At 46.8% G+C, this 15,882-nt stretch overlaps 1 protein-coding gene across 1 annotated transcript; it reads left to right on the top strand.

The window, feature by feature from the left end:
* The first annotated feature begins 296 nt into the window (after window positions 1-296).
* LOC142768319 (uncharacterized) lies at window positions 297-15,594 on the top strand. The gene is made up of 4 exons (XM_075870288.1): window positions 297-659; window positions 3,147-3,567; window positions 11,217-11,326; window positions 15,268-15,594. Exons 1-4 carry the CDS (start codon window positions 297-299, stop codon window positions 15,592-15,594), a joined length of 1,221 nt encoding a protein of 406 aa, XP_075726403.1.
* The last annotated feature ends 288 nt before the right edge of the window (window positions 15,595-15,882 follow it).

Genomic DNA, 15,882 nt, shown 5'->3' with positions numbered 1-15,882 from the left:
ACGAGAAGTACAAAATGTATTGCATCAAAAAAATTGTTGAATTTACTAGTTACCCTTGATTGAGAAGTGTCGGCACCATTTTTCTTTTTCAATTCTCGGGCGGCTGTTGTGGTCATGCGCCTCTCAAAACCTCAAAAGCAGCTCTTGCCATTTCAACGAAATACTTTGACCCTGAAAGTGTAGAATGCCGAACTGCATGCTTTCACCATCGTGCAAAATTTGTAGCGTTCACCCTGTATCAGTCGTTTTACTCGAAACTTGAATAATGTTTTATAAGACCACTCAATTATTGGCCAATGCCCCACAGTGGGTTTGATTCACAAGTGAAGGTCAAAAAGAACAAGAACCAGACGCACGAAGAAGAAGCAGAAGAAGAACGAGCCTCCATGATGTCGCAGCGCTCTAGCTCCGATCTTCCCCAGCCAGCGCCCACTTTGGCGAAGATGGTGAAAGCTTCCGCCAAAAGCAGCGTGCCTCCCTCCAACAGTGCGGACATGTGCCGACTGCCGGGCAGTGTGGGTTCCACCAGTGTGGCGTCGCGGTTCCTCACCACGCCGAGGCTACAGGACGGCTACATGACGCCATCAGAGACCCAGGTGGAGAGCAGGTCTGCGTTCGGCCACGGACGATTCCAGAAGACGATGCTCCTCTGTGCACAGGTGCGTGCTAACAAATATATTTCACAATGAATTCATAATGTGCTACCAATCTGGAAATCCTGTCTTCCCTAATTTATTTTTTTATTGTTCGGTAGCATTCGCTCCCAATGTGTTTCACGTCCAGATCGGCTGAAATATTCTCCTGGGAATTTTTTTTTTTTGAGAGACGTGTTATTTTTGAGTCTGCTTTGCCTGCCTGACCCGTCCAGAACTGCAAAACATTTCTAGGCAGGTTAGAGTTGGCGACTCTAGGCCAGGTTTTTTCTATAACATTAGAGTAAATTGAGTGCAGCCAGATTTTTATATTTCGAAAAACGGCTGCCCCAGCTCACAATCAGGCTATATACGTACAGCATCTCAAGCGTTAATGTAGAACTGCTGCTTTAAAAGGCAATCGCACAATCAAGCAAAGGATGTTGGCATGTTTGAGTCCTGCACTGCAATATGATAATTAATAAGTAACGTGACCTTGCCAAAATTCCCACAACTCGTTCGAAAACTGAATTCCGAAGCTGCTTTTAAAGTGAATTCGTTTTCGACAAACATGTCTCTGAAACAAAATTGAGTACATGGGCACAATCCAGAAAAAAAATCACGTGACGTATTACGTAAAGGAATTTCAAAAGTTCCCAGTACGCTATTTTATGTATATATATGAAGCGTGTCCTGCAAACTTTTGACACACTGTAAATGTCATAAACAAGGCAAATATTCGAAAATATGGTTGTTTTTTTTTCGCATAACTAGAGACTATGGCGCGCATTCTGCGTGGTTCTGGAATCAGCTGAACTGAATAAAGTGTCCTAAACAGCCCTGAGGCCTAAATTAAGTGTGGTGTTGAGCCTGAGACTACAATGAACATGTGACTGCGATTTTTAAAAATAGAGCCCTGGTAGCTGAGCTACGCAACGTTGAATATATACTTGTGGCCGCCACTCACTTTTGTAGCTCGCTTCTGCGCATTTCTCTTTTTCTTGGCTCGTCACACCTCCTAAGCGACTGTTCATTTTCGCAATGCTACGAAAAGAACCAAGTGCGCCTACTACTCGCGAGTATCAAACAGGCTTCTCTTGCTGCTCACATAAGCATGTTATACAAAGCTCTCTTAGGGTTATGAGAAGCACACTGCAAGCTAGGTGTCCACTAGGCCACAAATAATAGTAATACATTTTGTCAAATTGGGAAGCGCCCACTGAGCCAGTGTTCAGCACATTGCAGATAACCAATGTACCACTACACATCTGTAGGCCATTATGGGCACTTCGTTGTTGTTGTGGCTGAGGACGATAAAATATCATGGCGTTGCACCTTTTGCCTGATGGGAAGCTTCACAGGAGACGCTAGTTCAACTGGAGGTGATAACGCATATGTTTAGCAAGCAGTGAAAAAGACAGGTTAAACACGAAAAAGCGCACCGAGTGCGCTTTTCTGTATTTCACGTGTATTTTTCACTGCTTCGATCACCTGTCTTCTTCACATAAACGCCATAAACGCCAAGCTCAGCTACGCAACAGCAAGGCCGACAGCAAATGGTATGATGTGCTAGTTGCACAATTCGGATTGTATGACGCCTAGTTATTATTTGGCTCGGCTACAAACCTATACACGCGAGTCGACGCCATTCCTAGTGCGGCATGACGTCTGTACAGGGTCTTTTTGGAAACCAGTGTGGAGCTCTGGCGCACCTCTGCAGTGGAATGCTCTGCTATCAGAAGGAGGTGTGGGCTGAAATCCCATTCGATCGTAGATATGTTGTTCGCACTTCGCATATTAGAAGTTATGAACACGAACCATGGCAGCAGAGAACGACGTCATTGCTATTTTGATTTAATACCAGATGTCGCATTAAAACAACTATTGCTCATTTGTCACACATCCTGTCCTTAAAATGTAGAAGCATGGAACCGAAGCAGTTTCTTCTTTTCGGTATATCAATGCGAGATAGGCTGGCATGTGTAGTGGTCGGCGTTCTGAGAGAAATATGTAATACCCTATGTAATACCCCCCCTATGTAATACCCTCTCACGAGGGCCTTTAGGGGTATTATGAATAAATAAATAAAAAATAAAATAAAAAAAAATATACGAGGTTGATGGGTATGCTGTCACCGTCGGGTATCAGGCATTTTCTTTAAAAAGGCTCTGTTTTGTATCTTTGACCCTGAGTAATCAGGTATCTAATCGTACCCTGGTGACAATATTGAACACTCATCCCTACTGATGCAACATTCAATATCTATCAAACTAGCATTACAGAAGAAACATGATACTTCTCAAGTCAGGTGCCCCAGGCACTGGACCAGGTGGCCAGCACTCGTTTTCGAAAAAGGGGAAGTGTGAAATAAAAAAAAAATCAGACGCTGGGCACAATCAGTGAGAGTTTGTTCCACTTATCATGCGCCGTCTCTCCGAAGGTGGGTGCTCCATAGAATCAATGAAAACCTTCGTGTGTATACACCAACAATCATTTCGCTTCTGATAAACGCAGCTGGCAACTATGCTCGCCTACTCCTACAGCTTCACACTACTATTCATCGATCTTGAGCCAGTAGAGCACTGGTGCGCGCCTCCACAGCAGTTCGCCACTCTATCCGAGCAGATGTGGAAGGACATCGCCATCCCACGCGACTCTAACGGGGACTTCAAGCAGTGCGAGCGCTACGAGCCGCTCGATGCGCCAGCTTCGCCCCTAGCAGCTTCCACGTCGCAGGCTGGTCCCCCCGCGACCCCGAATCTGGAAGCCAGCACCCAGCCACCTATGACAATGGACAGAACCAACTCCAGTGAGGTCCGCTGCGAGAGCTTCGCCTATAAACCTGATACGCCTGGCAGAAACGCCATCGCTCGCTGGAACCTGGTCTGCGACAGGTCGTGGTACGAGGGGCTTCTGAAAGCAGCATACACAGGAGGTGAGCTACAATTTCAATGCGTTGGCTAATTTTGGATGTCCAGATGACGCGGTCGAAATGGGAAAACGTATGAATATTAAATAGAAAATCGTAGATGCCTCACAAGACGCCAAAAGTAACCGTCAAGGTACACGGCGTCAACACGAGTGATGTCAAAAGTAGTCATGTGATAAAGCCACGACATAGCGTCATCATGACATCGGATATCACCACAACCTGACATAATGCCTTCATTTTGACACCACATCAAAACGTTATCGCGTAACTTCGTCGCTTGGTAAAATATAGGCTGCAGGTACCACACAGCCATGCGATGTGCAAAAACATTGCAACGCCTCCAATCGCATAAGTCATGCCGAACCACTTTCGGTGTGATTAGCTTCTGTGGAAGGTGGGTACCGATGTATTACAGTGATAAGAAAGCTGTAGACGATGAAAATCATGAATGTGCACTAGAAGTTGTCTTTCACCACTGTATGAGAGGCTGGGTGCTTTGTTTAAAGAATTAGGTCAATAAGCCAGTTGAGCTATTTATCATAATAACCAGGCAGCGCAAACAAAATAGCGATGGTAGAAGTGGGACACAAGAGTGCCTCTTCGCGTACCATTTCATCAGGATCCCGTTACTTTTTGCTGCAACGTTAACGAATCAAAATAAATCATTCCTGACGTTCAGCGTTTCAACAACAATGAACAATTTTCAGAGACGCTGTAGGGGAGGGGCCCCGAGAGTTTCACCATCTGGCACCTTTTAACATGCACACAATCATAAGCTCATGGCCCCACCGCGGTGGTCTAGTGGTTATGGCACTAGACTGCTCACCTGAAAGGCGTGGGAACGAGTCCCGGCTGTGGCAGCCACATTTTTAATGGAGGCGAAAAGGGTGTAGACCAGTGTGCTCAGATTTAGGTGCACGTTCAAGAACCCCATGTGGTCGAAATTTTTGGAGCCCTCCACTACGGCGTCTCTCGTAATCTTGTGGTGGTTTTACGACGTTAATCGCTACATATCACTGTATCAACATGAGCCCATGTGCCTGAAGCATTTTCGAATCCAACTGCCAAGGTAATGTAGTGAATCAATGCGAGCTATTTTGCCTATTGAGCCTTCTTGCAGTTCATTCAGGTCGAATTCGCCACACATACATAAAGGTCACTGTGATTAAGAACACCCCATCGACAGTGATTTCATTGCTGATTAGTTCGATAGGCGGGAGTTGAAGCGACGTATTGAATGCATAGCTGCACGCCCGGTATTCCGTTTCAAACAGACAATGTTGCTTGGTCTACCAAACTTGTTTGCAATTGAGGTCTGTGCTGGGAAGATTATGCTAAATGCTTTTCAATAGAAATGAATGTAGTAAAAGCAAAAGATCTTCCATTTTTTCCGCGTTGTATGCACGTCACCTCAAAACATGTTAGAGCAAGTATGTGCTCATCGTCTTTTGATTCGCTGCGCACAAAAGTTTTGGAAGCAAAACAAGCTTATGATAGAACTAATAAATGTCACCGAGCACCGTCCGAGTAAATAGTGATGGCAGTTCCCTATAGTGATCGATTATCGAAGTCATATAAAAAGAGTGAGGAGGGATGCCAACAAAAAAAGAAGGTTCTTCTAAAAAAAGCCTGATATTTTACTGGTTGTGCGGAAGTTTTACCCGGGTGCACAGAAAGTCGGCCAGTGTTGAATATTCATTGATTTCCCAGTTACTCCTGTTTAAAGTATGAGTTTACCATAGGAGACAAGAAGAGAGCAGAGTGAATTAGAGAACAAACGGAATTTAAGCATATCATAGTTGAAATCAAGACAAGGAAATGGACATGGGCCGGGCATGTAGCGCGTAGACGAGATAACCGCTGGTCAGTAAGGTACCTGGATTCCCAGAGAATGCAAGCGCGTTAGGGGGAGACAGAAGGTTAGGTGGGCAAATGAGGTTAAGAAGTTTGTGGGTATAAATTGGCAGTAGAAAGCATTGGACCGAATTAACTGGCGGAAAATGGGAGAAGCCTTTGTCCCGAAAGGGACGCGGTAAGGCTGATGATGATTATGACTATGACGATGATGATGATGACGGTATGAGAAGTAATTTTATACGAGTTCACCTTTTTGAACTTCTTCGCCAGCCTGACAGTCGCCATTCTTCATCATGGCCACTGTTCTTCACGAGCCACCACTTTCCCGTGGCCTAAAGGTCACCTGTTTTTTTCAGTTGATTATCAGTCAATTACACTTTTCGTTTTAAACCTGTACACCAATTCTAGTCCGACACGGTAGCCTGGTAGTCGGTGGAACTTGACGTGCACCCCATAGCTTATCTGCTCGATTACGTGATCAACAAGGCAGAAACTTCGGGGCTCTTTGATTGGGTGTGAATAAGTGTGTGTACTAGCAACGTTAACGTATATCGCTTACGAAGGCAAGCATTCCCGATAGCGTAGGGTGCTCGGTCTAGTCTTTATTAGCAATGGGTTTTTTATACACTTCGGCACAAATGCGCATATGCTGCCACAATATGCACATCACTGCACGTACAATACTCTTGTGAATGCGTGCCTCTGTATCTGTTTTATTTGACGCTTCTAGTACTCAAATGCAGCCTTTCTTTCATTACTAATCAATAAGTAAATCAGTCACTGCTGTTATTGGAAGTAGTCCATAATTATGCTTTTATCTGATAAATTGGTGAAGCGTATGCATTAAAAGGTTGTTATGAATATTCTGGTAGTCAATCAATAATTTCTGCTGGATTTTTCTTGCTTGATTTTGTGAATGAAAAATGATTTTGGGCAAAAGAAGCATGGTGCTAGTTTAATGAGAGGTGCTGTACGTACTCGCCTTGCGGACTTTTCGTCCAAAGTGATTTTCAGTAAAAAATTAAGTAACTGTTGTCTTAGTGAGACCTTCACCAAAGATAGAGGAGTTCGCACTAGAAGGAAAGGCGAATTTGTGTTTTTTTGTTTGCATTTTCATATCTTGAATGAGTTCTCATATTATAAAAGATGAACACATATAGTGCCACGTAAAGTAACACACTGTGAAGACTTGAATATTTTAAAGTCGTGGTACACATTTCAACATTACAAAGCAAATTTGACATACGTCAATGTTTAGAGAAAGGAGCACTCTATATTTGACAATAGGAGAAAGTACTGTCAGTAATGCTCCTTGCGAAGGGACGCGCAATATTGCAACATGTTGGTCTGAAACAACATGGTGAAAGATCAATTCATCCTAACTTATTTCGTCTTTGCAGCGAGTGTCTTGGCCATACCGTGCGTAGGCCTAGCATCAGACAAGTTCGGCCGCCGCCCTGTACTCCTCTGGGCTTCAAGCTTAGTGGTATTGTCGGGTTTGGGTACCTGCGTGGCGAGCTCCTTCGTGGTCTACGCTCTCCTGCGCTGCTTATCGTCGGCTGCCTGCAGCGCCATAGAAGTGATCTCGTTTATTCTACTCTTCGAAAGCACGCAGCCTGGACCCAGGGCGCCCTACTGTGCCCTAGCCATATGCTGGCCTACTGTACTCGCGCCCATATACGTCGCTGCACTCGCCGCCTTGATAAAGGTACTTGTTCCAACGCGATAGGCTTAAAAAGTTTGTTTAGTAGAAATTACAATTCCGTTTAGTATGAATTACAATTGAACCCTCAGCATGCGTATACCGTGTACGCAATAGTCCAACACGTCAAACATTACACCACCCCCACATGCGTTTTTCTTGCGCACCAGCGCTAACAATATGCCCCGCCGCGGTGGTCTAGTGGCCAAAGTACTCGACTGCTGACCCGCAGGTTGCGGGATGGAATCCCGGCTGCAGCGGCTGCGTTTTCGATGGAGGCGAAAATGCCGTAAGCCCGAGTGCTCAGATTTGGGTGCACGTGAAAGAACCCCAGGTGATTCAAATTTCCGGAGCCCTCCACTACAGCGTCTCTCATAATCTTATAGCGGTTTTGGGACGTCAGACCCCATATATTGTAACGGGGAAGATTTATTCACTGAGAGCTGGTCTTGATAACGGCTTAGAGAGCGCACAGTCAAGCAGGCCAATGGGAGAAGCTCGAGAGTTCAACCCACAACAACCACGTTGTCGTCTTTTTCATGCGGGTGCCAGTTCAGCTGTGTCGGGGCGACAGTTCCATACACGTATCATCACCCCAGCCCGTAAGGCACCGTCTCGGTGCCTGTTAAATGAGCGAGTCGGCATTGTAGGGCTTGAGACGAGAAACGTGGACTACTTCCGTTCTGGGTGCCGCAGCTGATGAGTTTGTGGTAGCGGCAATCTCGTAGGTCACAGGTGTGACCTGACGAATGTCTCGGTAGGACCCCGCGTATCGCGACAGTAGTTTCTCGCAGAGGCCAACGCGTCGACATGGGAGCCACAGGAGAACAAGAGATCCCGCAGAAAAAAACGGCATCTCTATGTCGACGGTCATAAAGGGACTTCTGTGCTGTCTGCGACGACGATAACCGAGCGCGCGCTACCGCGCGTGCCGTCAGGGCCCGGGTGATGGCATCCTGAGCGTATGAAGTGGAGGACGGGTGGTCTGATGAAAGCAGTGTGTCGAAGGGCAGTAAGGAATGACGTCCGAAGAGTAGATAAAAAGGGGAGTAGCCCGCTGTTTCATGAAGTGACGAGTTATAGGCGAATGTTACAAACGGAAGGGCTATGTCCCAATCAGTGTGGTCGGTAGATACGTACATGGCAAGCATGTCTGTCAAGGTGCGGTTTAGGCGCTCCGTAAGGCCGTAAGTCTGAGGGTGGTAAGATGTGGTGAAGTTGTGACGGGTAGCACAAGATCGGAGTAGATCATCAACCACACGAGATAGAAAGCAGCGACCATGGTATGTGAGCAGGTGAGACGGAGAGCCACGTGGAGAATAATGTCGTACAGCAGGAAGTCGGCAACCTCGGTCGCGCAGCTGCTTGGTAGCGCTCGAGTGATTGCATACCGAGTGGCATAGTATGTGGCCACTGCAATCCATTTATTTCCAGTTGTAGAAGTGGGAAAGAGACCTAGCAAGTCCAACCCCACTCAATAAAATGGCTCGGCTGGAACTTCAATAGGTTAAAGAAGACCGGCAGGGGGAGTCGTAGGATTCTTTCGGCGCTGGCAGAGGTCGCATGATGCGGCGTAACGCCGAACAGAGCGGTAGAGGCCCTTCCAGAATACTTGTCGTCGAATGCTGTCGTAAGTTCTGGAGACGCCTAGATGTCCAGAAGTCGGAGCGTCGTGTAAGTGTCGCAGAACATCTATTCGCAGGTGATGCGGTATGACGAGTAAAAGTTCCGCGCCGTCGGGGTGTAAGTTGCGGTGGTACAAAACGTTGTCTTGAAGTAGGTATCTGCTAAGAGAAGGGTCAGTATAACGCGATTGAAGATGGTCAATGATGGTGAGCAGCGATGGATCTCGGCGCTGTTCGTCGGCGAGGTTCAGAAAGTCGGTGATTGCTAAAACGCAGGCATCGGCTTCCAAATCAGTGGAGCTAGGTGGATCAACGGGTTGCCGGGATAAGCAGTCAGCATCGCTGTGCAGCTTTCCAGATTTGTAAACAACTGAGAACATGTACTCCTGTAATTGAAGTGCCCATCGGCCGAGTCTTTCTGTAGGGTCCTCAAGCGTCGACAGCCAGCAAAGCGCATGTTGGTCCGTGATGACTGCGAACGGACGTCCGTATAAGTACGGACGGAATTTCGCAATAGCCCAAACGAGGGCTAAGCATTCCCGCTCAGTGATGGAATAATTTTGTTCCGCTTGCGACAAAAGGCGGCTAGCGTAGGCTATCACACCGTTGGTTCCATTCTGTATCTGAGCGAGTACAACACCAATGCCATGACCGCTTGCATCGATGCGAAGCTCTGTTCGAGCCATGTGGATCAAAATGAGCCAACACAAGTGGTGATGTCAGGGCGGTAATTAGCGACGCGAAGGAATGTTCTTGGTCCCTTCCCCAAGAAAAGGCCACATTCTTTTTGAGGAGATCCGTGAGGGGCCTAGCAATAACCGCGAAGTTGAAGACAAAGCGGTGGAAGTATGAGCAGAACCCAATAAAACTGCGAACTTCTTGTGTAGAACGCGGAACCGGGAATTCTCGGACTGAGCGAACTTTGTCAGGGTCGGGTTGAACACCAGTGCCATCAACAAGGTGGCCGAATAGTTTAATCTGTCGGCGTCCAAATGAGCATTTCGACGAATTCAGTTGGAGACCAGCGCAACGAAAAGTGTCGAAAATTGCCGAGAGACGAGACAGGTGGCTTTCGAAGGAGAGCGAGAAAATGATTACATCATCCAGATAGCAAAGGCAGGTCGACCATTTGAAACCGCGAAGAAGAGAGTCCATCAAACGTTCAAAAGTAGCCGGGGCATTGCACAACCCAAAAGGCATGACCTTGAATTGGTAAAGGCCGTCGGGTGTGATGAATGCTGTCTTCTCGCGGTCGCGGTCGTCGACCGAAATTTGCCAGTACCCGCATCGAAGGTCGAGGGACGAGAAATAGTTGGCGCCGTGGAGGCAGTTGAGCGCATCATCGATTCGGGGTAAAGGATAAACGTCCTTCTTGGTGATCCAATTCAGGTGGCGATAGTCGACGCAAAAGCGCCAGGTGTTGTCCTTCTTTTTAATTAAGACCACAGGGGATGTCCAAGGACTCGATGAAGGCTCAATGACGTCTTTACTCAACATTTTCTCGACCTCCGTCTGTATAACTTGGCGCTCAGCATGTGACTCGCGATAAGGGCGTTTGTGGAGTGGACTGGCGTCGCCGGTGTCGATGCGGTAGGTTACGACACTTGTGCGGCCCAGGGGACGGTCGTCGACGTCAAAGATATCCAGGTAAGAAAATAGAACACCCCGGAGCGCTGAAACTTGGAAAGGTAAGAGGTCGCTGGATATCATTTTGTCAAGGAACGCATTATATTGCGACGTGATGACAGGTTTCGCCATGGTCTTAGTGTCAGGGGTAAAAAAACAAATCGAACATTCATCAAGGATGGAAAGATCAGCTAAAGTGATGCCTTGGGAAAGAACTTGGGTCGACGTAGAAAATTTCAGAACTGGAAGTAGCACCATGTTGTTAGCAACAACCACTATATTATGTGGTAGTGCGATGTGGTGCGTAAGCGTCAACTCAATGAGGGCAGCCACCAGATAGTCTCCATCAGGAACGGACGGGAAGGGCGACAGAGGAATGTGCATAGCAGCCTGGGGTTGTAGCCGTAGAGACTCCACGGATCGTAGCCGAGTGCGACTTGGAGGAGTGAAATCGGTGCCCAAAGGCAATTCGAGCCGTAAGATACCGATAGAACAATCGATGAGGGCGGAGTGGGTGGTTAAGAAGTCAATTCCAAGGATGACGTCGTGTGGGCAAGCATCGAGGACTGTGAAGAGAACGGAATTGTGGTGGCCCGCAACAGTAAGGCGGGCAGTGCACATACCAAGCACCGATGTTCGACTTCCGTTGGCAACTCGAACAGAAGAGAACATAGCCGGTGTAAGAACCTTTTTCAGGCGAGATCAAAGTGTAGAACTCATAACAGATACTTGGGCACCAGTGTCATAGAGCAGTAACGGAGTGGCCATCAACGAACACCCAAGTAAATTGCGTCTTGAATTTGTAGCCGGCTGAGGGTTTTCGTTCCAAGTCGTCAACGCAGCGCCGCCTCCAGGAGCCACACTCGTCAGTTTCTCGGGGAATGGCCAGAATAAGCCGGTGACGGAAAACGTCGGCGTTGAGGGCAGCGTGATGGCCGACCCTGAGGTGACGGCGAGCGGCTAGACCAGTTTCTTTGGGCGACGACGTCAGCGTAGGACGGTTCGGAGCGTAGAGATAAACGGCGAGCTGAAGCGTCCTGAGTATGGTCATCCGGAAAACCGCGTTGCGAATAGGGTCCACGGTCCTGACGGCGGTCGACATTAGAAAAGCTTTGCCGGAAATACCACCTGTTGCGGCAATGGCGGGAGATGTGCCCAACTCGAGAGCAAGAAAAGCAGATGGGTTGATCATTGTGCGTGCGCCACTCAGATGGATTTCGGTAGCGTGGTGGAAACCGAGAAGTCGCAGCTGCCGCAGCGACAAATGGAGCAGGGTGGTGGTCAGCGTTGTGGACGGGAGTGCTCATGGGCTGCGGTATAAGTCTGGCGGGCGGGGGAACCTGGACGACCAGGTTAGCAAACTCCTGACGTACGACGGCTTGAATAAGCGAGACTGTTGCCCAATTGTCTTGCGCAGGGGGCTGATAGGAAGCGGGTGCCATGGCTCCCAGCTCCTGGCGAACAATCCTTGCGATATTGGCAGGAGGCGCAAGTGAACGGGGCGCTGCAGAATCCTCGCAAGACGAAGTCGCAGCAGTATTTGGTACTCTCGTGATGTGGTGGTTTATTCGCCTGCTTTTAGCTTGTTCAAATCGTCGGCATTCAGATATGATGGAGTCGACAGTGGCGCAGTTCTTGCACATTAGTATGTTGAAAGCATCATCAGCAATGCCTTTCAACACGTTGCTGATCTTGTCCGCCTCGGACATGTTTTTTTTTCAGTCTTCCGACACAGTTCCAGTACGTCTTGAATGTGCGTGACGTACGACTCCGTCGATGATTGAACACGCGACGCGAGTTCCTGCCTGGCTGCCATCTGACGAGCAACTGACCGACCGAACGAATCGCGAAGCTTTTGCTTGCATGTGTCCCAGCTGGTTAGTTCATCATCCTGCGTCTCATACCGGGCGCGTGCCGTACCCCGTAGGTAGAATAGAATATTTGCCAGCATAAGCGTTTCGTCCCACCTGTAGTGCTTGCTGACGCGCTCGAACAATGCGAGCCATTCTTCGACGTCCGTGCTGTCCGTCCCGGAAAACGTGCCAGGGTCGAGAAGATGGGGGGGAATTACAGGTGATGGATCCGGCGCGGATGGCGAGGCCTGAGTGCCGGTTTCAGGCATCGCGGCTGGACAAAGATGGCGTCCACTGCGGAGTTCCAGAGCCGGGTTGTGTCAAGACCCCGCACCTTCCACCAAAAGAAGTAACGGGGAGGATTTATTCACCGAGAGCTGGTCTTGCTAACGGCTTAGAGAGCGCACAGTCAAGTAGGCCAACGGGAGAAGCTCGAGAGTTCAACCCACAACAACCACGTTGTCGTCTTCCTCATTTGGGTGCCAATTCAGCTGTGTCGGGGCGACAGTTCCATACACGTATCAATATCAATCAAGATCTAACGATACGTGTAGACCCCACATTTTATAGATGTGGTGCTTTCGTTTGAGCTTTGCAGCAAGATCTAGCCTGACGTTGTTTAACTGTTGGTGTTATACAGCACCGTCTAATACCCACGTTACACAGGCAAGTTAGCCACAGTTACAACCAACCATAGTTAGTTACTCTCGTGCACGATCGCGTGAAAGAGCAGTTGGCATCAACCACGGTTCGTCAATGTTACACAGAGCCAAATCTCTCTCGGTTAAACGGGCCTACACCACCTGGCGTACAATAAAGGAACGCACTAATCAGCAGATCGCCATTCCCTACGCAAATATGTCCCTTATTTCTACCATAATGTTGTTCAAATAATTTTCCCATAGCCTTATAAAGCTTTACGTGGTTCCTGCAGTCCAGGTCATCCGTTTTTCACGCACGCTCGCGGATATGTACTCACCGCTCAAGGGTACCGTCAATTAATTGTTCGGTCAACTGCCGAACCTATGGTGCCAAGCACGGTTTCCTGCAATCGTGATATCCGGCATTACCGTGGTTTCCCGTAAACCAAGCGAACAGCGGTTAACGTAACTACCAAAACGTTAACCATGGTTTAGTCGGCCTGTGTAAGACTAGTATACATAATCCTAGACAAGTTCGGCCGAAGCTATGCAGGCTGGAGCAAGCTGGCCGGCGTGGGCGCTTGCGTGTTCTAGCTGCATTAACTGGTGCAGCCCTGTAATTGCTAACACGCCAACTATAAGATGAGTGATGAAGCAACATAAAGGGAAGCAGCGAAAGCATTCTGTTCCGAGACCTCATGCAATGGTATGCTACTCCGTGGCAATTTCAAACTTTTTCTTTGTCATTTCTTCTATAGGCTATCTTCTATGAACTTCTATCAACTGTTATGTCTTCTTTCAACTAGCTTCTATAACTAAGGTTTTTTATCCTAATTAAAGCAAATACTCACTTTTGTTGTTTCTAGGTAAAGCTACCGTGCATTGCCTTGTTTTAGATTGTACGAGTTCGCCAATGAAGAGTATAATTACGATGACATTTATATTATTTATATTGTATTGTAATTTGTTCAAGTGTCTTCCTAATAATTTATGGTTCTATTGACAGTACAATGCATTGTTGCTGATCATGCTGTTTCTCTAACATCTTATTTTCATTACCTTTCTGTGCGCTCACACTTTTAGGTGGCTGTTCATGTGCACAACAGTTTGCTGTAGACTATCCAACTTGTACTTTTTAGGAGTCGTAGCCAGTCAACTTGGCTCTCAGCTTTTTCTTCCACCTTCGCTCATCTTTTAGACTAAAAACAACCATTATTATTTTATAAATATTTTATATTATTGTAAATATTAATTTTCATAAGGATATTATAATATGCAGAATCTCTCTTGAACTCAGTTCTCCTAGCCTTCTATAAATTGTACACCGCAATACATCTTCTTCCACTTGTGTCATATACAAGCAGGAAGATGTGTGTTAGGCACACTTTGGTAGCCTATAGCGCAGAAATTTCTCTCATGTTTGTTATTTAACGAAGTTGTTATTGTTATTTCTGATATGCGCGCAGTGAATTTGTGTTTCTGTGACCACAGAGCGCAGATCTGAGGGCTACAAAGTGATTATTTCTTTAAATAAACATGTTGTTAGATTGGGCCCGTTTGAATTCTTATCTGTGTCCCTGTGATCTTCCGCAAAAACTTCAAGAAGAATATGTTCCAACTAGGTCAAATCATTGTTTTTCTTGACTATGTATATGTAAACTGAGTTGACATTTTTCAATCTGGCAGTGACATCATTTATTGAGTCCAGTAACTGTTCATAAGCATTTAAAATCATGGTTTCTCTGTAAATGACTCTGTATCAAGTTCCAACACTGCAGATATCACGATCGCCGTCACTTTACTGCCGACGAAATCATACTGACCTGTTATTTCTTTTCAAACTAGCTCACTGTATGTTATCCTGTTCATTACTTCTTAGTTGTGTAAATTTTCAGATTCCGCTTCTGTTGACCAGAGAAAATTGGCCATTTCATGTGCCCGCCAACTTCTTTCAACACTCTACTGTTCACACAGCACAAAGTCTCTATAATTTTAACTTTCATGATCTTGGTGCTTTTCACAGTCCACTGTCATAGTTTCCATCTTATCACTGCACTGTTTTAACATTGTTTTTCACGATGTACAGATTCTTTCCCGTTTCATCTTTCACAAATTTTTCCGCTTATTTATGTATATTGCCCTCAGTTTATCACTTCAGTTTTTATAATTCTCGCCTAGTCTTTCTATTCTTCTCATTTTCCACTGATTTTTTTGTGTATTCAAATTTTTATTTGATTTTTCTGAAGAGTATTTGTATTGTATTATTTATTTGTAATGTTTTCTATTTTTTCGCGCGCCTGCACTAAAATTACCTGGTTGTTTCAGGGCACGTTAAAAAAAATTGATTGGCGATGGTTAATTGTATTGCCCCTTAAAGTAATTATAACATTGTACTTCAGAACTGGGTCATGTTCAACCTGATGGTCCTGCTACCGTCGTCGCTCCTGCTGGTCACCACGGGCCTGGTCGAAGAGTCGCCCCACTGGCTCCTCGTGAGCCTGCGCTTCGAAGACGCCGAGCGCGTCGCCGTGTACGCGGCCAGGTTCAACGACGAGGACACGGACCGCGTGCGCAGGCGAATTGACGCCATACGACACGCGGCCACGATCAACAAGCCTGGAGGCCGAGCCGCACCGCTGCTGGAGGCTGCCAAGCGATCGCTGGCCGCGACAGTTGTGTGCGGTAGAATGGCGTACCGAAGCTTCGTCCTGAGCGTGGCCTGGTGAGCTTGCTTGACAACGGGTTATTGACGTGTAAACATTTTACGTTCAGACTATGTAAAGATGGAAAATTGATTTATTCTTTAGTGCAGCCACATTATGCGCATCAACGTTTTGTGGTATTACGAGCGACAAGAACAAAAAGAGTTCGCTGCTTAGTGCATGGGTATATCACTTCAATTTGTTGCTGTCACATACGCTTATTCGCTTTGCGGCCGTACGCACGTGTAAACACAAAAGTGTCTGAATCTCGAATCGAAGAAAAGCTCCCTGAGGTCATTGTCGTCTCAGAAG

The sequence above is a fragment of the Rhipicephalus microplus genome, chromosome 8, assembly GCF_043290135.1.
Source record: "Rhipicephalus microplus isolate Deutch F79 chromosome 8, USDA_Rmic, whole genome shotgun sequence".
Taxonomy (NCBI): Eukaryota; Metazoa; Arthropoda; class Arachnida; order Ixodida; family Ixodidae; genus Rhipicephalus; species Rhipicephalus microplus.
Note: the sequence above shows the minus strand (reverse complement) of the source record. Positions and strands in the feature narration are given on the sequence as shown.

Coding starts and splice junctions, on each gene's coding strand:
- LOC142768319 (XM_075870288.1), top strand. CDS start 297: ATGCCCCACAGTGGGTTTGATTCACAAGTGAAGGTCAAAAAGAACAAG. Junction 660..3,146: donor CGATGCTCCTCTGTGCACAG/GTGCGTGCTAAC, acceptor TGATAAACGCAG/CTGGCAACTATGCTCGCCTA. Junction 3,568..11,216: donor GAAAGCAGCATACACAGGAG/GTGAGCTACAAT, acceptor TCGTCAACGCAG/CGCCGCCTCCAGGAGCCACA.